This window comes from Cydia fagiglandana, chromosome 23 (assembly GCF_963556715.1).
Source record: "Cydia fagiglandana chromosome 23, ilCydFagi1.1, whole genome shotgun sequence".
In the NCBI taxonomy this organism is placed as follows: domain Eukaryota; kingdom Metazoa; phylum Arthropoda; class Insecta; order Lepidoptera; family Tortricidae; genus Cydia; species Cydia fagiglandana.
This window is the reverse complement of record NC_085954.1, coordinates 9266643-9292643: the sequence shown is the minus strand read 5'-3', so window position 1 is coordinate 9292643 and position 26001 is coordinate 9266643. Positions and strand designations below refer to the sequence as shown.

The window sequence follows — 26001 nt, the reverse complement described above, 5'->3', positions numbered from 1 at the left end:
CAATACTACTATTATTTTCATAGTCGACATCTAGCATCGAATAGCGGAATTATCAGTGCTTTAAGTAGCAGTAGTAGTACTGTCAAGTGACAATAGATGTAGCACCGACCGGGAAGTCTTATATTGTTGAGCATTAGAGTACTGATAATTCCGCTACTCGATGCTAGATGTCGACTATGAAAAGAATAGTCTTTTCGGTACCAAAACTTATGTATGGAGCGAGAGATCTATGTATTTTTTTCTCCATGATAAAATGAAGCAAATAGATAAATATCTAACACATAAGAAGCTATGATCACCTACCAACTTGAGCTGTGCCGATTGCGCAGTTGGCATGGAATACAAACGAATATTATTCACACATATAGTCAATGTGAGGCAAAATATACTTAGCACACAGTGGGGTGGCATTTTCAACTCTATAGTCTGTATCATTAGGTATTTAAATAAAAGTATACGAAATCTACCCTCAAATGGCTCCATAAGCCAGTTGAGGGTAGATGAAAACATTACAAGAACAAATAATGTAGGTTAAAGTCATGTCAATCAGTTACAGATCCAGGCGGTTTTGTATTTGGTTGGTTGATTAATAAATGTTGTAACTACCCGAAAATGTACAAATTGTTTGTTTACTTTTATTAAATAACTAAAGACACAGACTATAAAAATACCTAGAAACCATTTAAAAAATGTAGTGGAATCAATAGCTCCAGCATTTCGAACGCCTAATTTCTATAGATATTTTTTTTACAAAGTGTTTTTTTTTTTTTTCATTTTAATGATCTTTCTGGGATCCCCTACCAAACACTTCGTCAAAAACGTGTCTACAGAAATTAAGGGAGCAAAACGCTGTGAAATAGATCCATTAATATTTAGGGCCATTAAGCCACACCACTGTGTTGTGTTTAATTAGTGTAGGCATTCTGCGTGAAGAAAGCATATATCAAACTTATTTCGAATAAGTTAGTACGAGTTTTAGTATATTTCCCTGTTTAGCTTAAACATAATTAAGCTAGCTGCGTGTTAAAACAATATTTAGTGGTACTGGAAAACTGTCAGTAAAGGGTTACCAGTTCGCCGGACGATATCAGCCTGTCAGTTGTTCGGAGCTGTCAAATTTTGCGTTTAACTGACAGGCTAATATCGTCTGACGAGCTGGTAATCTGGGGGCCCATTAAACTTATTTTGGGTTGATTGTGAGCTTTAAATTTGGTATAAAGCCTTACCAGTGATAAAGCAAATTGTTTAAAGTTTGTAAAAGCGTTATGATCAATTTGTGGTCAACAGAAGCTTCATATTCTGATTTGACAATATAATCAATACTAGCTACAATTATAGTACCGTCAGCGGCCACAGCACCAGTATTCAATACTTAGGTACGGCTTAGTAAACTTGTTCGCATTTCAAACTATTTTACCCCAGAATATCAAGCCATACCTCCGCATCGTTCATACATAACCGACGTAGATACACAAGGTATGTGAGTATTGTTTGTGATACAAGTATAGGTATACGGGTATACATTTATAGTTATAGTAGTTCTGCTTATGCACATATGAATGTCGACCGTAACTCCTCTATAGTTCGTTTTTTTTAACATTAGAAAGAACTTCGCAGAAGTAAGCTTGTGGTTCCAAATCCGGCACTTTTAGCGGTAATAATTTAAGTAAATTATGTCTATTGACCGTGCTACATTAGATAATTCAATAATTATTAACAATTAAAGAGCCTGATATAAACTGCACGCTTACTTCTGTGGAGTTCTTTCTAATGCTAAAAAAAACGAACTATAATTACAGCCGTATCTTGCTTTTATGATGATGAGATGATTTACGCCTTCGTGAAACATCTTGTAAAAAGTTCCTTTACACCTAAGACATCCTCCGGAAGATATCCTCCTGAGTCCCAGAGGCTCTCAAAAAGGCCTTATTCCAAAACATAATTTTAACTTTGATTAAATAAGTCAAGGTTCCAAATTCAAAACTGAAACTAACGATTCTGGGACTAAGGAGCATAAAACCATACTCGTGCGAAGCATGCACACGTACCCATCCGTTTATGGTCCTTGTAGCATAAAACCATACTCGTGCGAAGCATGCCACACGTACCTATCCGTTTATGGTCCTTGTAGTCCTGCTGCGGCTCGACGTAGGGCCGCAGCTCGTCGTCCTCGTAGCCGGTGTTCATCCACTTGTCGCGCATGATGCTCTCGAGCGAGGCCCGCTTGCCCGGGTTCAGGACGAGGAACTTCTTTAGCAGGTTTTCGCAGTCCGTTGACATGTAGAACGGTATTCTATAATGTATACAAAGAATATATTACTACAGTTTGCTTTGTGTGCTTCTCGAGACTGTTCGTTCGTCCACAGTGAAAATGTAATATGGACGTTTTTACAGCGCCATTCACTGAAAAAACCTATAATATAATCATAATCTGTAATTCTTCAAATTACAATGCTATATTAACATTTAGCCTGTGTAAGATAGGAATAGTCTACAAGCTAGTTATCCCACTGACTGCGCCAGTTAGCTATATTATAATCATAAATTCATTGATTATTATTATCCTCATAAGGCCCAATGTGCATTACAATGTACACTCCGTTTCAATCCAATTGCAACCTTTCATAAACCAAATCAAGTAGCATTTCTTTTGTTTTATTGCATTCTCAAACAAATAAAATTGATCCCAATTTGCTACACGACAAGATTCAAATTATAAAGTCTTCAGATTTGTGAGGATTGTTAACTGGCCGTTAATGGTACGCACAGACAAGACATCCTCCAAACTGAGCATAGTAGCGCTACCCCCTCTGCCACAAATACGGTAGTTTTCCTCCATTTTCGAGTCGAAAGTGTCTTTGTGTGACGTCCGTGTCTTTGAACCGACCAATCTCGCTCACCTCGTCCCCCGCACCCCAGTATTTTTGGCAGCATCGGTTTCATGAAATAATTTCTCTATACTACTTCTTTTGAAACTAGGTGTTCTGTGGTTTTAGTGCACAGTAGATGAACTGGTGACCAATGGCACCCATGACTAGACAAGTTGTTGTGCCGTATGTCATCTGTTACGTATTGGTAAAGAACCTTTGCTTACACGCCTTGGGTCTCGCGTGTTAGTGGTTCACAATTAAGTAAAAACGCCCATTTACCTGTACTTCCCACGCAGCACTCTTTCCCTCAGTTCCCTGAGAGTGGATCCATCGAAAGGCAACGAGCCCGACACTAGCGTGTAAAGGATCACACCCAGCGACCACACGTCCACTTCTGGGCCGTCGTATTTCTTGCCTGCAAATGGTATTAAAACATTGTTACAGTAGGGTATTTTCCTACTAGTCTAGTTACTTTTTTAGAACTGTCAAAACGATTTGCTAATATGGAATTTATATGAAACATTACATCGTGACGTCACGGTCAACTCGCCTACTTTTTATATTTCTATCCGATTTATTAAATATAACTTGTGTTTAAAAATAACGCCTATCTGTGTTTTTATCCTATCCGTCTCCATACAAATATTACGACATCCATATTTAGCCGTATTATTTAGTATGGAGACGGCCGCTATATAACGGAACCCGTTTTTTTTAAATTAGAAATAAGGTAAACAATCTTGATGTGTCTCTTAATCGAAAAACACATATTAAAAATGAGTTACGGCAAATTTTGTAACAATTATGAATCTAATACGATCATTTATATTCTTCTGCTTTCATAAGTAATAGCTTTTGAATTTTAAAAAGCGTTTTTCAATTAAAAGACATGTCAAGATCGCTTACCTTCTTGCAAGTTATTTCTAATGCTAAAAAAAACGAACTATAGGAAAACCGAGCTTTACTTAAATATTTTTGACGCCGCCACTGCCATCTTGTGCAAAGAAATAAGAGAGCCCTAATCACCTTGGAAGAGTTCTGGCGCGGCGTAGGGCGGGCTGCCGCAGAACGTGTCGAGCTTGGCGCCCGGCGTGAACTCGTTGGAGAACCCGAAATCTGCTATCTTTATGTTCATCTCGCCGTCTAGCAGGAGGTTTTCCGCCTGGAACATAAATAACAACTATGTCATTTACAGTTATGGTGCACACTTGATGAACTGGTGCCATTATTAGTACCCATGTAAACCCAGACAAAGAACCTTTACTTACACGCCTCGAGTCTCACGGACGCGATATCGCATCAGCAGAAAAGTTAATCCCACACGCAATTTTATACAAAATGTGTGTGGTGACCTCGTGCTCTTTGTAGACGCTTCATAATGCGGTGTCTGTGTAATCTGTGTTTGATCCATCTATGTTTTAAGGGAGTTCCCTCTGCCAACAAACTGTCCTGCACTTTGGCAGAAGAAAAAATCTGTAAAATAGGGTTTATTTCATCTGAATAAATGATTTTTAGGGTTCCGTACCCAAAGGGTAAAACGGGACCCTATTACTAAGACTCCGCTGTCCGTCCGTCCGTCCATCTGTCACCAGGCTGTATCTCACGAACCGTAATAGCTAAACAGTTGAAATTTTCACAGATGATGTATTTCTGGTGGGCGAGTCCGGCTCGCATTTGTCCGGTATTGTGATCACCTTGAGATCCCTGTGTATGATGCGCTTCTGGTGGCAGTACTGCACGGCGGACACGATCTGCCGGAACTTGGCGCGCGCCTCCTTCTCCTTCATGCGCCCGTGCAACACCAGGTAGTCGAACACCTGAAACATTACATACCAAACTTAGGGTCGGTGCAACCAAACTGTTCGTATCGTTAAAGAGTTCGCTAAATTACTATGTATGGAAAGTTTCATAGTAATGCGCCGGGGCGCGCCGGCTGACGTTGATCAGTCTGTCAAATGTGGTTGGTGCAACTGGCCCTGGATATTGTATGTTCCTCTTACTCAATTACATGCAAAGAAGCGGAGGAAACGGCCAGACACAAGTCAGTTAGACACAGAGTTTCTCTCTCTCATATTAATTTATCCTGATTGAGTCTTCAGCTGGTGTTTAGGAGCCCAGGATCCACTAACAAGATTTCTATAAGATTTTTATACAATTTAGGTCCAATTTTCGAATTTAAGCTGTTGTGAGACATATTAAAATTGAATAATTTTACGGTTTAGACTCACTTGTTTTTAATCACTCGCGCGACATGTGAAACACGTGAGTCTAAACCGTAAAATTATTCAATGTAGGTCCAATTTAGTTCTATGTGTGCCCTACACGTCACACCTCACCTTTTCACAATCAGTTATCACATAATACAATAAACGGATCTGTGCAGTGCCATCTACAATTACGTTTTCTGTCAAATTCGAAGAACGAAATCGTCTTACATTTTACACATCTAATCTTCATCGTTACACTCTTGACAGAGTGGTCATGGCCATTATGTAGACTTTTGAGCGACTCGTTTAACGACATCTAATACTTAGAATCAATGAATGTTTGCTAGTACTAACCTCTCCCCCCGAAGCGTACTCCATGACCAGGTAGAGAGTCTTCTCCGTCTCGATCACTTGGAACAGCTTCACGATGTTCGGGTGGTCCAGCATTTTCATTATCCGCACCTGGAAGATACAAGGAATACGTGTTCAATAGAAGAAGAAGAAAAAGAAGAAAAAAAATCATTTATTAGCACAATAACATAACCTTAAAACTAAGAATAGTTACACAAAATGAAAAGTTGCGCTAAATGGTCCTCACTCAGCTAGGTGTCACGGTATAAGCCACATGGCACATACCGCAACGCTGATTTTCAATAGTGGCTTAGGGTTAAATTAAACGTCTTTGGTTTAACATTGAACTACAAATCCAAACCATTAGTATTTTTATTTTGCAGTGAAAATATTTAGTTTAAGTCATGACACCAAATACCATACTGGTCTCCCAGGATACAGGCTTAGCCTAGTACCTACTTTAAGTCACACAAAAATATCCTTGCGCTTTTTAATACTACATAGAAAAGTTCTATACTTTTCTGCACAGGATAATATTCCTACTTCCCCCGAAATAATAGGTATAAACAATAGTGGACTTAAATCCCTAAACAATCCACATTTTGTATCACGTGCAAGAAATACAGACCGCAAAACGTAATCCTCTGCTTAATACCATTTAGATGCCCATGCTAAGGACCGCCGCTCGTAGCAAAAGTCGTACTAGCATAACTAGTAGACATAAATTGCTGTACCTACATCAAAACACAATTTTGTGTGAATGAATTAGACTGACAGTGCCCTTTTTATACAAGAAAGGAATTTAGAAATTTATATCCAATATATGTACTAACTGCGGGTTATCCGCAGATGGTCTAAAACGCAAAATGACTAGTGTATTGTTTTGCCTAAATCGCAATTAGTCTACATCGCAAACGGTCTAGAACGCAAAATGCCTACTTTTTATATTACCACATTTTACATAGGTAGGTTAGGTTCGTTAGGTATCTTCAAACAGCACAGAATAGGAGCCCCGCGGGGCTCCGTCGACATCGCTATAAAGTTAAGATAAAACGGAAAAAATAATTCGGGCATTTTGCGTTCTAGACCGTTTGCGATGTAGACTAATTGCGATTTAGGCAAAACAACACACTAGTCATTTTGCGTTCTAGACCATCTGCGGATAACCCCTAACTGCGGGGGGAAAATAAAAAAATAAAATAAAAATAAAATAATCTTTATTGCAACTTTGAGTTGTTACATAACATTGGTTCCTGGCTCTCAAAGTAGGTTTCCCTGTGTCTCAAGAGCCAGTTCCTTCCCAATTACAAGCGTAGGTAATGTTACAATGTTAGACATTTTATATTACATATTTAACAATATTAAAATTAATTTTAAAGAAGGATGAAAGTGTGATGTGTGTGTACGCGCGCGTGTGTGAGTATTCTGTGTGTCTGATTTTTAGAATATGTGTGTGTTTCTGTGTGTTTACGCGCGTGTGTGTCTGGTTATTTTAGAATGTATGTACTAGAACACGCTTCGTAATAGCTCTTCTGCTTCAGTATAACTTAATGATTTTAACCAAATCTTAATTTTGTTTTTTAATTGAAAATTACTAATGTTGTTTATATTAAGGGTTTTGTGTGCTTTGTTATATAAGTATGGTGCCAAAAATGAAAAATGCCTTTTAGACCATGCACTATTACAGCGAGGTACGGGGTAGTGAGCTATGCGTTTGTTGCCAAATGTGATTGTAGGGGCTATTAGTCTGTGGTATCTGCGTAATGTTTGATAAATAAAAAGTTTGCGTACACTTAAAACTTCTGCTATATTGAAAAGCATCTCAGTAGGGTATCGAAATGGAAGATGGAACATCACTTTTAAAACTGCTCGTTGTGCCCGTTCGAGCTCGATAAGATGTGTTTTGATAGCACCTCCCCATGAGCATATGCAGTAGGTCAGGACACTTTGGCATAGGGCGTCATATGTCTGTAATAAAAGATTATGATCCGCCACCGTTCGCAAGCTTTTAAATATAAATATTAGTTTACGGATTCTATTAGCAGTGGCAGATATGTGGGGACCCCATTGCAACTTATCGTCGATGACAACGCCAAGATATTTAATTGTAGCCACTCTAGATAAGATACCGCAGTTACAGTTCGTGGTAATTTCACCGTTACTTGTCTGTCTATTGCAGGGGTAGGTATGAATTTTCATAGTGTCGAGTGCTGAGTCAGGTGCTGCTGCAGACGTTTTGCTAAAGCATAGATATTTGGTTTTACTAATATTTAAATTAAGGAGACTGTTCTCGAGCCAGCATGTGACACTACTTAATCCTGCCTCTACTAGTACTCTGACATCTTCCCAAGTTTTTCCGTGGAATACCAACACTGTATCATCAGCAAACATTAAAAGTTTAGCGCCCTTGATCTTAGTTTTACAAAGGTCATTTATATAAAATAGTTAAATAGAGTCCAATGCAATCATGATTTACAAATATATGTGATTTATTTTTATAGAATAACGAGCGATCAATGATCACACTATAGTTATCAAAAGTGTTGGTCTCATCTCTCCAGAGTTCATCTCTCATCATCGAGCCAGGATTAAGCTGGGTCTTGTCGATGATTTTGATGGCCACCTCCTTACCGGTGGGTACATGTTTCGCGAGTTTCACCTTCGCGAAGTTGCCTTTACGTCTCTATCGCTCTTGCATCGATTGATAGAGAGGTAAATAGATGAACGAGTATTAAGAAGCGTTGGTCTCACCTCTCTGAAGAGTTTCTGCAGCGAGCCAGGATTAAGCTGGGTCTTGTCGATGATCTTGATGGCCACCTCCTTGCCGGTGGGCACATGTTTCGCGAGTTTCACTTTCGAGAAGTTGCCTTTACGTCTCTATCGCTCTTGCATCGATTGATAGAGAGGTAAATAGATAAACGAGTATTAACAAGCGTTGGTCTCACCTCTCTGAAGAGTTTCTGCAGCGAGCCAGGGTTGAGCTGGGTCTTGTCGATGATCTTGATGGCCACCTCTTTAACGGTGGGCAGATGTTTCGCGAGTTTCATTTTTGCGAAGTTGCCTTTACGCCTCTATCGCTCTTGCATCTATTGATAGAGAGGTAAATAGATGAACGAGTATTAACAAGCGTTGGTCTCACCTCTCTGAAGAGTTTCTGCAGCGAGCCAGGATTGAGCTGGGTCTTGTCGATGATTTTGACGGCCACCTCCTTAGCGGTGGGTACATGTTTCGCGAGTTTCACCTTCGCGAAGTTGCCTTTACGCCTCTATCGCTCTTGCATCGATTGATAGAGAGGTAAATAGATGAACGAGTATAATCATAGTAACGAGATTAATAAGCGTTGGTCTCACCTCTCTGAAGAGTTTCTGCAGCGAGCCAGGGTTGAGCTGGGTTTTGTCGATGATCTTGATGGCCACCTCTTTGCCGGTGGGCACATGTTTCGCGAGTTTCACTTTCGCGAAGTTGCCTTTGCCGATCGTCTTGAGCAGCTTGTACTTTCCTGGAATAATAGAAACAAGAGTTTAAATAATTACCTATAAATAGTAATGAAAAATAAATTGGATCGAATTGAAAAGTTGATGTAACCTAGAAAATAATGGAACAAAAATGTTTCTCGTACGAAGACATTTTCATGCTAATACTAGTAAGTTGAAAGTAGTCACGGTACTTGGATAATCTAGTCTGTTAATTTTCTTACACTATGAGTTGAGATTCAGATACATATGTTCGAGTAAGGTCGCCCTATGTGTTGAATATAGGTATACTCAATCATTAAAGGTTTTAAAAAGTTTTGTTCCTTTACTTGTAATGTAAATTCGTATACCTTTATAGTTTAGTATGTTTATTAAAAAAAAAAAACCGTAAAAGTGTTACATTTTGAGTTAGTATATCCGTTTTTGTCTAACCTGGCACATCATTCAATGCTGTAAAATGCGTAATCCTATAACATTATTTACCTAAGTTTAATTTAATATCAATTTGATAGTAACCCGCGGAGTATAATTTGAAAAACATTTTTAACACAAGTTCAAAAGTCGCTGACCCTCAAAGTACACCCATATTAAATCCGCAGCAATACTCCGCGAAGGGTCGGACCCTAACCGCGCAATACCCGTTTTCATTCGTCAAACACTCTTCGTCCCCGAAGGCATCCCGCGCGGGTCAAGGACGGGATTCATCTTGTCGTGTAAACTTGTATTGACAGTTACAATTTCATGCTTTCGCAAATATTTTCCAATACATTAGTATTCTCGATAAATTATTATCGCACGGGAAAGATATTATACCCCGCCGCTAGGGCCGTCTTAAACTATGCTGGGCCCCTGGGCGCATAATAATTTGGGGCCCTTTTGGAAAGTAAAGAAAGCAAAATTGAACTAACATTTTTCTACTATGACCTTCTATTTATTATGGGTAATCAAATATACTGTTACTGTCTGATCTCGGGGCCCCCTGAGGATGGGGGCACTGGGCCCGGGCCCCGTGTGCCCTTATGGTAAAGACCTGCCCGCCGCGTCTGTCTGCTTGTGTGTATGTATGTTCGCGATAAGTTAGAAAACTAGTGAACGGATTATCAAGCGGTTTTCAGCTATCAATAGAGGAAAAGAAATTCTTGAGGAAGGCTTAGGAGTATAATATGTTAAGGTTTTGTGTAACCCATGCGAAGCCGTGGCGGGTCGATAGTAAATAATAAACGCCATCCACAAAACTCTTATTTATTCACCCGCGCGCCGTCCGCTCCCATAAACTGGAAAATTTCATGCCGACTCGCGTTCTAGAGGAAAAATGGCTACGAAATCGAAAATAACTGGTATATTTTAAAGTGGTTTCCCTTGCCCTTGGTAAGCCCTTGACCGGAAGGGATCTATTTAGCCCGTATCCACACTGCTGATATCGACAATCGGCATAACAAAGCAGGTAGTGTATTCTTATTATAAGGACCAGGCTCCACTGGTGCGATGCGTCGCGTCGTTGCAGTGAATGTAATGTGGCATGTCATAAAAAACATGTAAAACGACGCAGCGTTGACGCTGCGTCGAAACAACGCAACGCACCAGTGGGGCCCCTTTCTTAGTTGAACCAGACGTGGCTCACTCCGCGATTACGTCGCTTTGCAACAGGTAGCTACAAGTATATCCGTTCCACACCAATTTTGGTGGCTAGCCATAAGCCGCGCGTGGCGCTGTCGCCACCTAGTGGCCATATCTGTCCTGATCGTAACAGACGCGTTTTGTTAGAGAGTGAGTCTTCTGTACCTAGTACTATTATTTATTCTGTGGTTGAACGTACCAATGTGTGGTTCCTCGGAGGCTCTGGACCGCGAGGAGACGCGTACGCTGCCGGTCGCCGAGCCCCCGCCCGCGCCCGCGGACGACTCCGATGCGCTCTGAAAAAAAAGAATGCACACGTTAATTCTAGAACCTGTCAAGTTCATCCAGTTGAGTCTCTTCATATCTGGGGGAGTCTTTAAGACCAAGTTCGGCCTGGCCAGCCACATTCGGGCCCATAACAGGCGTAATCCGTAAATTTTTTTTTGAGGTCGCCGTCATCGAAATTGATGAGGAGGACTATAATAATATAATCTGGGGGCACGGCAGACGAGACATAGGGCAAAAGGCAGTGCCTATCTTTTCTCGGCACATTTCGTCGTATATTATATTACCGCGATACCGATATACACAATAGTTATTCATGAGAAAATAAACCGACATCGCGTATAATGAATTTAGGATAACTGGAAGAGATACCTCTTGGGGATAAGTTCGCTTTTGTACTACACCTTTATGTTTTATCTGATGTAACCATTATTCCTTTCTTTTCGTACCATAAAGTGTTTACTTAAAATAAAAAAAAGCTTTTTGGTGAAAATGCCGGGATAACGCGAGGAAGAAGAAGAAGAAAGTGTTTACTTAAAATAAATCCCGATATTTGAACCCTTGATAGCGTCCGTGATCAAGTTATGTCCAAAACCTTATTTTTTATTATAAAAGATCACATAACTTATTCTACAATGTAAACCCACAACATGTGGCAGTGTTTATTGTCCTTATACATGGACAAGAAAAGGTAAAGGTCCTCATGCCAAAAATTCTCACACATTAACCACACAGTATGAACCTCAATGCCTCCTATATCGGTCAAGGGACCCATAATTCCCTCAAATTACCAAGCACAAAGGGCCTACAAACATGAGTTATCTTTACCGGCCACGCGACCCGAATCCTCTCTTTATCTTAGTTAAAGTTCACACGAAGGGTAACCAAAAGGCAGATATTTTCCTGACATGCCAAAACAATGTAACAAAAATTGATGTTTTTACAAAGGAAAATATGCAGAGTTTGAATAGATATTGCATCAAATCCAAAACAAACACTGTTTAAAGTTATACTATATTTTCCGATGAGGTAAAGTAGGACTATTAAAAATGAGCGTCGCAATTAATAAAGCTAAACCCTCCCAACTCAGTCAATATCTATCAGGAATATTGTTTAAAATTCAGGCGTTTTGTCGGGACAAAATTTGATATTTGATATTTATTGAAATCAAATTTTACAGCATTACAGCTAACACCTAATGCACTGTAAAATTAATTAGTAAAATTAAATACCTAAGTAATAATAAAGTGATTAATAAGCTACCTATTGCAAGTTCGATTCGCAAAAACGTAAAAAATCTTTAAAAAGTTTATGACTTTCGTCCGCAAACAAGTCGGAGTTAGGTGCAAATAATAAGAAATTATTAAGGAGTGTCCGGGAATGAGTTTAAATGAGTACATGGTAACCCTATTCCCAGGCCGTTGACCCGTGGAAAACGGGGTCCGGCAAAGGAAATGTTTCCTTTTAGGTGCGAACCCGTTTTAAGACCGAGAGTATGTTTTTGCCGTAAATTTTCTCTACCGGTTTTTAGGGTAACAACGCCCGCTTGCCCGATCTTTAAAGGCAAGTATTTTTTGAACTGTTATTCCTGTCTATATAAAGAAGGGAGTCCGCATAAAAGATTTTTTTTGCAGTATGCTTTCGTGCGTGTATTTTTCTATGTATAAAATAGTTCCGTTACTGATACTCTGATGGACTTGGACACAGTCTAAACCGGTGAAGGTAAGTATAAGACATGGTATAAACCCTTGAAATTTGAAATACATTTTATAGAGCTCCATGAAGTGAGGATTTTTTTAAATAGAACACAAATAAAATTGTAAGAGATGAAAATGGGGTTGAAATTTTTTAACGATATCTTCGTGAAGTCACAGATTAATAAATAGTTACTACGTAAGTGAAGTCGCGGCCGGGGACTAGTTGTAAAAACATGGCTACACAATTTGTTGTTCATCCAATTACATTTAAACAAAAAGAGGGCACGCTGAAACTAATTAAACTTCTGAGAGGCTAATGCAAATGAGCGCACAGGCCAGCTGATGGTAAGCGGGTTTGAAATTGCAAATATGTTGCCAACTTTGAGTACTAACAAGGATAAGTTAGTAATAAGTAACAACGCTGGAAGTAGAAGTATAATCCTTGTAGTCAAGAAGTTATTTAACAAATTAAAACAATAAACAAAAGAAGAATATATTTAATGGCTTAAATTAAATACTACAAAGTACGTGTACCTAAGTTTAGTTTTCTAATTACACAGGAAACCGAATATTATTAATACATTTTCACGCGTGACACACGTGTTAGTTTGTACATTACAAGTTCACAATTTTTTTATTGAAATAATAATATATATTTATATTGAATAATGTTTTTTTATTGGTTATTTAAAAAAAAAACAAAGTTATTAAGTTATTTTACTCGGTTATTCATTAAAAAAATAATAAAATTAGAGTTAAAACGTGACGTGCACCACATTATGCACTAGAGAGAAAAACTTTCTTTTCCAAACGATAATGACGTGGCGTTGCCACCAAGTTTTACAATTTCCACGGTATCGCAGGCTAATGGTGGTGGGCTTTAAATAACTAATGCTGTAAGCTATTTCTGTAACTTGACCTTCGGTTTTGCTCAAGGAGCTTTGACTTTTATACGAATACATTATTACAGTTCGAAACTTTCTGTGTATGGTCTTTAATTAATTTAGGAATACGTAAAGTATGCATCATTAGATTTCTTCTGAACTTGAATATTAACTTTGAACATAACATAAGATTTTTTGAAGTGAAAACTTCTTTAGCGGCGCTGTGCACTTTTTGTGATGGGGAAAAAATGTTTAAACTCGCGAGAGCGTAAGACGTAAGACGAACACGTGACCTGATCGAAAAACTGTTACAATGTCATTGAGTTTTCACTTCTGCCGGCACTCCCGGAGTGCAACCCGTTGTTATTTTTGTTATGGTCTCTATCTAGCCAACACTAATCTACATTCATCATCATCATCATCATCTCAGCCATAAGACGTCCACTGCTGAACATAGGCCTCCCCCTTCTTAATCTTCTTAATCTACATTACATTATAAAATTATTCAAGCCATGAAATCTACATAATACTAGTCAAACATACCTACCTGAACCACTAGCTCGTAAATCAAACTTGAACAAATACCTTATTACAGTGATTACCCATTCAATTTCGTGTCCAAAGCCAGGCGACAAATATTAAATGCCTCGATGACCAACTTTTTTTTTTTTAGCCTATTAGTGTGTCCCACTGCTGGGCAAAGGCCTTGATGACCAACTTTATTAAAATAAACGGCAATGATCCTCAGAGACACAGCGAAACTACAGCTGATACAAGTGTTGAGATACTTCACTCAGTTACCTCTTATTCTTAGGTGCAATGTATGAGAATAGCATGCATAATGCGCTGAGCTAGGACAGAGATTACACTTCATGCGTGAGAGTATTGTAAGGCTTCCTTCACGGACATATCTAATCGATATCACATATCGGCTATGGGCGAAGGCAAAGGATACTCCAAAATAAAACCCGGAATGGAGTTTCCGTAAGGCGCGAGTAGGGTCCAACCTGAAATATGCGGCAGATTCCTGCAGCTGACCTGTCTCCACACGTATTGGCTCGCCTTTCCTGTGGCATAAGACAGTGAAGCCGAGAGGGTAATGCAGGTGCTGGGCATCCCTGCGTTTCCTTAATTACGTCTCAGGCGGTGTAATGTATGTTACACCATAAATCGTCTGCAATAGACGTAAAGACCAATGATGATGATGATACTAATTGACATTTGACAGCTGTCAACTGTCAGACAACTAATGCGTCCCATCCCCGCTAGGGCGGCGCCACAGTCATGCACGGAGTAATACTCAAGTTGTATAAAGGTGACAGTCCATTTCCAACGACAGCTGCATTACTGTTCATTTTACTATGGAAATTGACAATAACAGCGACGCGTTCAGTACTATAGTTCGTTTTTTTTAGCATTAGAAAGAACTCCACAGAAGTAAGCGTACAGTTTTTATGAGGCTCTTTAATTGTTAATAATTATTGAATTATCTAATGTAGCACGGTTAGTACATATAATTTACTTCAAATTATTACCGCTAAAAGTGCCGGATTTGGAACCACAAGCTTACTTCTGCGAAGTTCTTTCTAATGCTAAAAAAAAACGAACTATAGGAGTGCAGCTGCGGTTAGAAATGGAATGTTACCATTAGACCAAATGTCGGAGTTGTCAGGGATTCTAAACTTGAAACACTTTTCTTTTATTGATACAAAATTTCTGTTCATTGACATTTGCTTTTATTAAGTTCTTTAATAAACAAGCCTTTATAAACAGAACCATGTTCTCTGCAGAGATCGTTGGCACGCGAGGTAGGTGTGTTGCGTGGTCTACTTATAAATGTCTTTAGCCTGCTCTTTATATCCACAAACATTGCATTGCTTCGACTTTTCAATGCTCTTTATAAATTACGCAAAACGCCGCACAGAAAGAGTGGAAAAGTACATTTTATTTAAAATCTTTTTCATCAAAATGTTCCAAGAAATAATGTTTGTGTTTATTCGAGTTCAGTTTAGCGTCTCTGTTTTTTCAGACTACTTCTAGAGATCCCTGTGATTATTCGTAGAAGAGCATGCTTTAAAACAAAAAAACAAAAAAAAAATACGTATAAAACGGAATTAGTTGTGTAGTTAAGTACGCTTAATAACTCAAACTTGAAGCCGCGTACTACTCAGTACGGTGTGCCTTTCCCTTATGCGCTGTATTTTGCTGCTCTACCTGCTCAATACATCTGTTTAGAAGATTCCTTACAGCCATTTCCGTATATATTGTTCAGTCATCCGCAAATCGTATTACACGTTCTATGCAAAATCTATGTGAATACGTATAATCTTTCCAAGTCATGAAATACTCCAAAGTTTTATATTATTGCACAATCTTGAAACCATAATTACGCGCACCATTAGTAATAAACCTCTACTTACATATAATTCATTTTCAGTAATAGCGCAAAAAACTGACATAAATTATGCCATTTAGTTAGCAAATCGGGAAACTTGAAACTCCATTTGCAAATAAAGATTTGGCAGAAAAATGGCAGTTTAAAAGCGATTGTGCCAAACTGGCAAGTCGTGGCGAGAATGAGCCTTAATTTATCAGCCTTATTTTTATAGCAGTAATTTATATTCAACTTATTCGAGAGCAGAGAGTAAAATAAACGAAAAAGGTATGTCAAAATAACATTGGGTTTTATTATTATCTAGCTACTGCGCGCGGTTTCGTACGTAGACTTTTTTTAACTATTTTGCATGGGAGTATGCAAATAAAGCTTGAAACCAGATATGGTAAATTTTGTAACAATATCCGTGCTTAAATAAAACGCTCTAAACAATTTCTAGAGAGATGGTGAATTGACGTTCATCTTTGAACATCCCGATGCCCGACGTCGCGAAAAACAAATTTACCCTCCCATAGAAAATGGACCAGCCAAAATGTATGAGACAACCAAATTTGTTTTTCGCGTTTTCGGGATTGGTCCCATAGTAAAAGTTGCTCAGTATAATCCCAAAATTTCCCTGACAACGGGAATGTAGTTATTTATTAGCCACCCTTTATAAACAAGGATATAGCGTTACAAATATCAGACTCAGATTGTGGAAAATTAACTGCTGACTAACTCATTATTTTTCTGCGTTTCGAGCTAGTTTTTAACGAGTACCCTATTAAGGACGGTTGGCAAGGGCATACTATTCCGAGTAAGATTAGAAAATCATCAGTATATAGCACTTCCAGGCATTGGGATAAAGTATGGTTTGGAATATCGGAAAATACCGCAGAGACCTCTCTTTAAAACAAAATAAGGATTATATTCGAGCACAGGGTAATTAATTCGTATCGAAATGTCAACGTTACAAGTTAAAATGCGAAAGGCCATTAAATGTCTAATCCTAGATGGCGTTCTGGATGATAGTATTTTTTGTAAGGAATTCACAATGTTATAAGCTAAGGAAGGATATATATACTTGCAGAGCAGATCTTTCTTCAAATATGCATGGTGTAAAGATGAAACACATATCAAGTATTGCGGACAAAACTTAGGCAGGATAGATGTAGGCATACCATAAAATATTATTGGCAAAAAGATTTCCGTTCTATTAATTTATGTCCAATAAGACAAAGTTAGAAATTTGATACAAGATATTCCCGTTACGTGCAACGAAGAACCTCAAGTTGCTAGTTTACATAATTAATTAGTGACAAGAACTTAGTTAACGCATTCTAGGACATAAGTACTAGGAAGCTCTGAAACATGATATTTCCTTCGATAATATACCGTTATGGGAAGTTTAAATAGGTCAAATTTTGCAAAATAACCTTGCGCGAAATGATTTTAGATCACTAGACTATGTCGCTCGACATTACTAAAGAAAACATTCAGCCAAATTGCGAATTTATTTAGTAAGAAAGAAGGTCCAATAGCTCATTCTAAAACTTACCACTCTTGGAGCTCTCGCATAAAAGCATTATTATATGAAGTAAACATCAATGAAAGACAAACCACAGACAGGCGTGCAGCCGAGTGAAACCGAAGGAAACTGCATGCTAATTCGCCTTTCCTTCCGTCTGCGGCTCTAATTATGGTAACACATCAGTTAGCCTCATAGAAAACGCTTTAACATTATTGATGTGACTTGTTGCTTGTTTAACATTTGTGAAAAGACGGATATCTTGAGCCTACTCGGACTAAAATATTTTTCACTAGCCTTAACTAGTTTAACAAAGCTAGTGCTAACATAATGCTTGCATACTTACGTCTTACATATAAACAATTCTTGGACCCAAGCCATTAATTTAATTCGTCGACCTTTTGTCCGCGAAAATCCTAAAAGCCTGCGAACCCGAGATAAACAAAACAATGCTGTAAAGGCGCTTGAACGTAAACATGTCTAAGAAAAGTAGATAACTCCAATTCGTACAAAAGACAATGTGTCTTTTACACGGGAATCTTTTACTTTTAAAACCACGATATTCTGTTGGGATAGGGGATAGACAAATACGTTGGTAAAGCAGTGTTTTAAGTAAAATTATCTTTAGACGGACACGGTTTAACACATACAGAGTACAGACACAACTTTAACAGCAAAATAATTGACTAACATGCAGTTCCGCTTGATCATATGTTTTCCACATGCAACAAATGCAGAAGTTACAAAAAATACTCAAATCACTCTACAGTGATAGTGAGTGATGGAATATATATTTAAAGAGTTCAAAATATTCAGGATGCCATTATCGGATCCAAATGTAATGATGACAATAGGACTGCGGAGTATTTTGAGACCTTCGGCCCGTTCATGCCGATTAACCTTTTCCCAGGCATAGTACGATTTATCGACCACATACGCGCCAATAGAATGTCAACATTAGTAATTCGATTTAAGGTTCAAATTACATTGGACTTTCCGAAAATGTGACTTGTCTTCAAATGAATCATCAAAGCTGGATTCATTTGAATTTGGATTTTTTGGAAAAAACCTTGTAGATTGGTGGGGCTGGAAAAGGACTTGTGAAATAAAATAAAGTTATGTTTAGGTAAGTACCCCGTGGAACTTCTCCATAGCTTTAGCCACCCGCCGCCGGCGCCACAGCTTGGAGAGGAACACCGGCGCCATGAACGGTAGCACCCGGTGCCGCATAGTTTGAGGATTTATCTTGCCGTCTTCACTTCACAGCGCAACGAGGAAACTCACTAGCGGCGCTAGTGACTATTGAGTTAGGCTAGTATAGGCTAGATCACGCGATACTTGTATTTCTTCTATGAAAACACTACACAGCGCAATCTTCACTTCACAGCGCACAGGGAAACACACTAGCGGCGCTAGTGACTACTGGATTAGGCTAGTTTTATACACTTTGATTATGGATCACGCGTTACTTGTATTTCTTCTATGAAAACACTACACAGCGCAATCTTCACTTCACAGCGCACAGGGAAACTCACTAGCGGCGCTAGAGACTACTGGGTTAGGCTAGTTTTAAGACGTTTAAATTCTGGATCACCCGATACTTGTATTTCTTTATATGAAAACACTACACAGCGCAATCTTCACTTCACAGCGCACAGGGAAACTCACTAGCGATAGTGACTAGTTGACTACTGATAAGGCTAGTTTTAAGACACTTAGATTCTGGATCACACGATACTTGTATTTCTTTATATAAGAACACTTTTAAAAATATTATTCAATGTTTGACACAACTTCACAAAACGCGAAACACTTGTGAATAGAACACGCTTAGGATTTACACATTGAAATGCCTTTGAAGATTCACAGCCGATTTTGAAATCGGCTTAGGCACTCGTTCAATAATCTAATAAATCTGGTTAACCAAGAATTCCACAAAATAGTGTTCAAAAGCTCTATTTCGTAATAAAACATAAATGATGACCGTTTTACGTCAAATATACATTAATCAATTATCATTAAGTAGGCAAATGAGAGAAAAGTGATACAGATAACACAGGAACCCGATCAAAAGTCAAATTAATTAGTGTCAGACCAGAAAATGTTAATTATAATGTTAACGCATCTGTAACCGTCGTATCACGACTGAATTGATGTCCACAATAAAACAATACCGAGTTAACGGACGTGTGAAAGACAGATAAACGTGTGTTTTGCATAACGAACGTTACGAAACTGTTATCTAAAGACGGGCCGATTGTTTACATGACCCGTGTGACTTTGATAATAGTAAATTATCAATTTAATAACGTGATGGATGACGTGAAATTTGTACTGTATTAATAATCTTTGAATAACCGATGAGTTATTGCAACTGGCGTACTTACCGGTAAAATTATAACTATTAACCTAAATGTTTCAACTATTGCGCACAAGATTCTCTAACGCGGACTTAAGGAAAACTCATTTATTTTAAAATAAGTGTTATAAAATGAATACAAAACTAAAATTAACTACAACTAAAAACTAAAGCTAAAAATTAATAATACTTATCAAAATTGTGCATACTTAGGCGTTAGTAACAGCGTATCTTTGTAGAAACATTTTAATTATTTCGCAGAAGTATGCAAGTTTCTCGGCAGTTTTTCTCGTAACAAAAGTTGGTATTATAGGCCCAAAATCAGCGCGCCGAAAAAGCAATGAAAAGAAAGTAAGAACCGTGTAAGCCGCGAGTGTGAGGGGGCTTCATTTACGACTTTACAAGCACGTTGATTTTATCCCCTCGATAGTAATTGTAATATTATTGTCCTCACCAATTTGCTACGCTCCATAAAGTTAAAATTAATAACAGTGCAATAGCAGAATTATAACCGGAACCTGAATAGCCCAACTCAAACAAAATTGAAGCAATTAAAAAGACCATTACATTACTTTTTCTCCAAGTGGGCCAGATAAAAGCTGAAGAAAGAAAGAAATCCGGGAAAAGTCGTTTCTACTGGTACACCATTAAGATAACAATGTCTATTAGGACATTCCTTGTGGATACCCTATTAATAGTCGACTTTTGAAGTAAAGGTGAAGAAGTAATTGGATTTTAAGAAGAATATTATCACAAACAAGCTAACTCATAAGAATGTAAAGAGGTGCAGTGATATTTAGAATTATAAAGAAGGAAGTGACAGCATTTTGAAAAAGGGTGAATTAAGTTATTCTTGTCATTCGTTAACCCTGGTTTTAGTCATAAATAAAATGTCATATTGTAATTTAAATTAACTAACCATTCATTTTTATGTTGGTTAAAAGCTTTTCAATAAGGGCTACAGTTCTTCTAACAAACTACTAACTGTCTCCTAGCTGACGAGACAAAATAACAACAAGAAATAGTTGACCTACCCAAACATTGAAATTTAGGCATGTTTATTCAAAATATTTATGAGTAGTGGAACCGCAAAAACTATAAAGCTCATAAAATTTTAGAACCATATCAATGCGCGATACTCTCAATGGAGGAGAGTCTTTTCAAAAGGGTTTATGTCTCTGCGGACACCATACAAAAATAAGGCCTTTTGAAAAGACACTCCGCAATTAATAGATGCTATGATAAGTGGAACCGTAAAAGCTCATAAAATTTTAGAACCATATCAATGTGCGGTACTCTTAACTGAGGAGTCTTTTCAAAAGGGCTTATTTCTCAATTCTCAATGAACACCATACAAAAATAAGGCCTTTTGAAAAGACGTTAATAGACGCTTGCAAATTACTCATACAGAGCAGAGTAAGATACTCTTAATATCAGTGTAGAAAATAACAACTAAAGCCCTACTTTAGTTATAAGAACCTGCAATTTAAAACCGATGACGTAAAACGAAAGCACTCAATGAATAAATCGCAGCTGCATTTTCTTTTCATTTGCACAAAGTGTTTGGCAAATAAAAGACATCGCACTCCGGCGAGCCGTGATATGATCATTGCGAATGTTTGCATAGTTGAGTAGTTTCTAACCGGAGCAGTGTTTGGACTAGTATAAAAGGAAAGGATTCCTTATATTATTCAGTGGACTTGATACATATGTACATATATGTATATATCGAGCGCAAGCAAACAACTAATTTAATTGGAATAATTTCTAGGTTAAGCCGTTTTCATATGTCGATATTAGATGTCCAATGTTTTTTTATGTCTGCATATCCTGTTTTCCCATATGTAATATGTTGTGGCGTTAAATAAATGTATTATTTTCTATCAAAAATAAATTGATAATTATACATAAAAAAGAAAAGGTAGTGAATAAGGTAGTAATTTAAGCCCCCTTGATACTCATTACTCTCATTGGTCTTATTAAATCTGTTCGCCAAAACATACAACACGAGAGTCAAATGTACCTAATAATTAGGGTTACCAGATGACAGGAATTTTCCTGACATGTCAGGAATTTTGGCCTTTTGTCAGGAATGGGGACGGAATACGAAAATGTCAGGATTATTTTTAAATTGATCGACTTTTATATAAAATACCTTTTTATTTACTTAAATGAATACAAATAAAAAAGTTAACAATACAAATTAATAAAACGCGGCTATTGGCTCAATCGGGTGGCCATCGCTAACGCGGCTAGGACAGTTTTCGACAAAAATATGAATGTCAGGAAAAATATTACCCTACTAACTAACAATACAAAAGCAATAGCTAGCTCTGAGTTAAGAAAAGAAATCTTACTCTAAGGTAATTCAGTTAAGTTATAGTTAAGTCAACAGTTGCAAACACTACTTTAATGGGAAAAAGGCGGCCAAGTGCGAGTCGGACTCGCCCATGAAGGGTTCCGTAGCAGCAAGTAACATAATTAAATTGCGGTTTACGATTTATGACGGGTAAACAAAAACTACTTACTACAGATCTCGTTCAAACCAATTTTCGGTGGAAGTTTGCATGGTAATGTATCTATACATCATATATTTTTTTAGTTTTATCATTCTCTTATTTTAGAAGTTACAGGGAGGGGGACATTTTACCACTTTGGAAGTGTCTCTCGCGCAAACTATTCAGTTTAGAAAAAAAATGATATTAGAAACCTCAATATCATTTTTGAAGACCTATCCATAGATATCCCACACGTATGGGTTTGGTTTGATGAAAAAATATTTTTAAAGTTTAAGTTCTAAGTATGGGGGACCCCTAAAATTTACTGTTCTTTTTTTCTATTTTTGTGTGAAAATCTTAATGCGATTCACAGAATACATCTACTTACTAAGTTGCAACAGTATAGTTCTTATAGTTTCGGAAAAAAGTGGCTGTGACATACGGACGGACAAACAGACAGACAGACAGACATCTATCTATAAGGGTTCAATTTTTTGCCATTTGGCTACGGAACCCTAAAAACTTGGAATGGCTTACCTAACTCGGGGCGGGAGTGGAATTTAAAATTCAAACTCGAATGGAATGGGAAAGGTTACAAAGGAATACAAAAAGAGGCTAGGTTCAAACGAGAAAACTGCTTACAAAAACCTTTGAATTAACTAAGTATGCATACCTACATATAAGTTTATGTTTAGCTAAAGCTCACCTGGGTATTGTTCCAAGTTTCAAGCCAAGATAAGACACGATAAGGATGTCATAATTATAATCTAGTTATTTTATAAACCTATAACATTAACGGTATTCAACCTTAACGTAATACAACGATTACCTACATGAAATTTTTACATAATTAGTCCTAACAATGGATAAATGTCAGTAACATTGAATTTACAAAAGGATAGGATTACTAGAAAAGTTAATATTTATATAACAATGGACAGATGACTGATAATGATTACAAAACAAAATTACAAATCAATAAATGTTACGAGACAGTTACATCGACGTAAACAATGAGAAGTGAAATCATAATATTAGTTTTACATACAGGGTGCCCAGTAATTAATGGAAAACCTTCTAACCATCGACAGGGTACCTTAGGCTGGTCCAGAAAATGCACTTATGGGTCTAGTAAAAGTTTCGTGGTTTTCGAGATAATCGCACTTTTCTAATTTTGATTCGATCATCTCGAAAACCACGAAACTTTTACTAGACCCATAAGTGCATTTTCTGGACCAGCCTAAGGTGCCCTGTCGGTGGTTAGGAGGTTGTCCATTATTAACTGGACACCCTGTAAATAATTATTGAAACTATAGTTGTACTAGCAATTACATAGAATCTATAAACTATTATTACTGAATAACTATAACCTAAGTTTGTTCACGCAACTGATGTGTCTGATAGCCGTTATTGATAGATTGTTGAACTAAGTTGAAGTGGCGCCAAGTTGTTTTAGCCCAAAGTTATCCAGTCGAGTATTGTTATAAAAGATTGTGTTAGATTTATAGCTTACTTGAAAAGTTTACGTTGACCCTACGTCCAATCCACATTCTGCAAGACATTGTAGACCAAGGTATTTCATAATTTTATTTATTGGATAAAGGAAAGCATTTTACCACAATATCACATAACGGCAAGTGCCGATGTGGTCTAAGATGGGGCATGCTTAGCTAAGAGATGTCTATTCACTCTCGATTTTGAACTGAATTAGACTAACTGGAAAAAAACCTACTTCAAAAACTTGAGCAAAACAAAGTCATGGACGTTGTATGCAAAGTAGACCTCATCTAATCGAATGGGTACTCATGAAGCTAAGTAAACGTAAGAAGTAAACACCGTAAAAAAGCGCCCCCAATTCAAGGTGGAAAAAGCGATCACAAAATCGATCAGTTCTATTACCGGCGAGGACTGTATTCAAATTCAAAACGTCATTCGTATTTAGGCATCATTCGCACGAACGTGTTTTTCGTAATTTATTGAGGTTGCGGCAGGTCACGGTATCAGTGAATTTCCACAGGAATCGAAATTTGATAGATTTGAAGGTAGTTAGGTGAGTATACAATTGTATTGTTTACTAAAATACAAATTTACTCGTATTGTCGAAAGAGCTGTACTGACGCTACAGTTCCCACCATTTCTTTATCCGATGTCGTCAGAACTAGTTGCACGTCAGCGCCACTTTAGTAACTGGTTACGTTTTGGGACACCCCAGCGTAGGAACAAAATTTTTTTTACTACGTGAAAAATACATAAACAGTAAAAAAATTTTTAATCAGGAGGTTAAGAGCCAAAAAGGTTGAAAACCCTATCCTAGAACTTGATATAGCGTCTACAAGCGATAGTTTCTGTAGTGACATTGTGGAACTAAACGCAACGCACTACACCGATACGGCTTACACTTTCATTGAGATTAAATTAAACGTTGTAATCAAAGAACGAAGTAGAGGTTTTGAACGATCACATTACACGCACACATCCAATTAACCAATCGAAACACCCCGAAATCAACAGGCAAATCGAGCAATCGCGAATCGAATCAGGTATCGATGTATCGGGGCCCGTAACCACACTGGCACGAAATGAGGGTCAGAAGGGCGAGGTCTATTCTCAGCAGGAGTAGCCAGGCAGGTAATGTGAACTGGCCGGGCGTGTTAAAGGCTGGATGAGCGTTATAACCTAGTTGGACTAATTATATTCAGGGACGATGGCGTGTATTGATTCTGGCTGAATTTTTAATTGAATTAACCGTGGCAGGCGGCGAAATTCGGAAGCCAGTTAATGAACTGATATTCATGGTGGGTATTTCATATTTATGTTCAAAAAAAATGTAGAATCGAATGCAAAACGAAATAAAGTTTAAATTAAGTTTATTGAAGTGACAAAATTTTTCGATGAACCCTACCAATAACTCATAGTCAACTCGTAAAGGTAAATAAATGTTGATACAGAAAGGTGCAATAAAAGCTTCTCTATTAGGCATTAACATCACTTCAAACTAATACCAGAACACTAGTGGAAATTACTTTAGTTCAGACTTCAGAGTCAGTCGGTGGCGAAACTCCATTAGGGGACCTTTCACGCCGAGAGGTGATATTTCACAGTTAAGTGAAATACTGGGAACGTTGAACATTCCTGGCTGCATTTTAAATTATTGTTTCTCGAGAGTTGGCAAGGCCGTTCGTGATATTCGGAGAATTTTGACGTGATTGTGAGTAATATTAGGTATTTGTTGACATGACTATCGCGGAAACCGAGAAATATTTTGATTCATAATTGTTAACTAAGTTTTTTCACACAAAATACCTACAGCTATTCCAAAAAAAGCGTTACAAGTTATAAAGGATATGAAACCTTAGCACTAAAATATTTGTTGCGTTCCATGCTTAAAGGGGCCTTATGCTCCATGTACATAAGGACCCTTCTCTAACGGAAAGTCACATTTTACTTTATACAACCTGGTATGTAGGAGCCAGACTTCTTGCAAAGTCCATTTACCACCAACTCGAAGTTGCGCTTACCTGTAACAAGAAATTATAAAGTTAGTAAACCTCGCAAAAGATTGGAAAACTTGATGAGAAATTAACTTATAAAAAAGGAACTCTGAAATATAAAATAATAATGGTGGACATGGTCACTTTTTCTTTCGTATATGACATAGGTTTCCGCTTATATGATGTTCAATGGGCAGATCAATGTTAATTGTATTATAGGTACAGTAAGCAGCAGAAGTTGCTAAGCGGGCGTGGTGTTCAAAATTACCTTGACACGCTCTTATTCTCTTAACAATAAAGTAGCGTCAAGATCATTGAACACCTGGCCCGCTTAGCAACTTCTGCTGCTGACTGTACTATTAGCCAT

At 37.7% G+C, this 26001-nt stretch overlaps 1 protein-coding gene across 1 annotated transcript in view; it reads right to left on the bottom strand.

Moving 5' to 3' along the window:
• The window catches only part of LOC134675929 (MAP/microtubule affinity-regulating kinase 3-like), a 123962-nt gene that overhangs the window by 42439 nt on the left and 55522 nt on the right, over positions 1-26001 (bottom strand). The window contains exons 2-8 of the mRNA XM_063534274.1: positions 10718-10814; positions 8779-8927; positions 5432-5539; positions 4565-4687; positions 3897-4032; positions 3150-3285; positions 2109-2293 (exon numbers count right to left, since the gene is read on the bottom strand). Of these exons, the coding sequence (XP_063390344.1) occupies positions 2109-2293; positions 3150-3285; positions 3897-4032; positions 4565-4687; positions 5432-5539; positions 8779-8927; positions 10718-10814 (934 nt within the window). The remainder of the gene's footprint in view (positions 1-2108; positions 2294-3149; positions 3286-3896; positions 4033-4564; positions 4688-5431; positions 5540-8778; positions 8928-10717; positions 10815-26001) is intronic.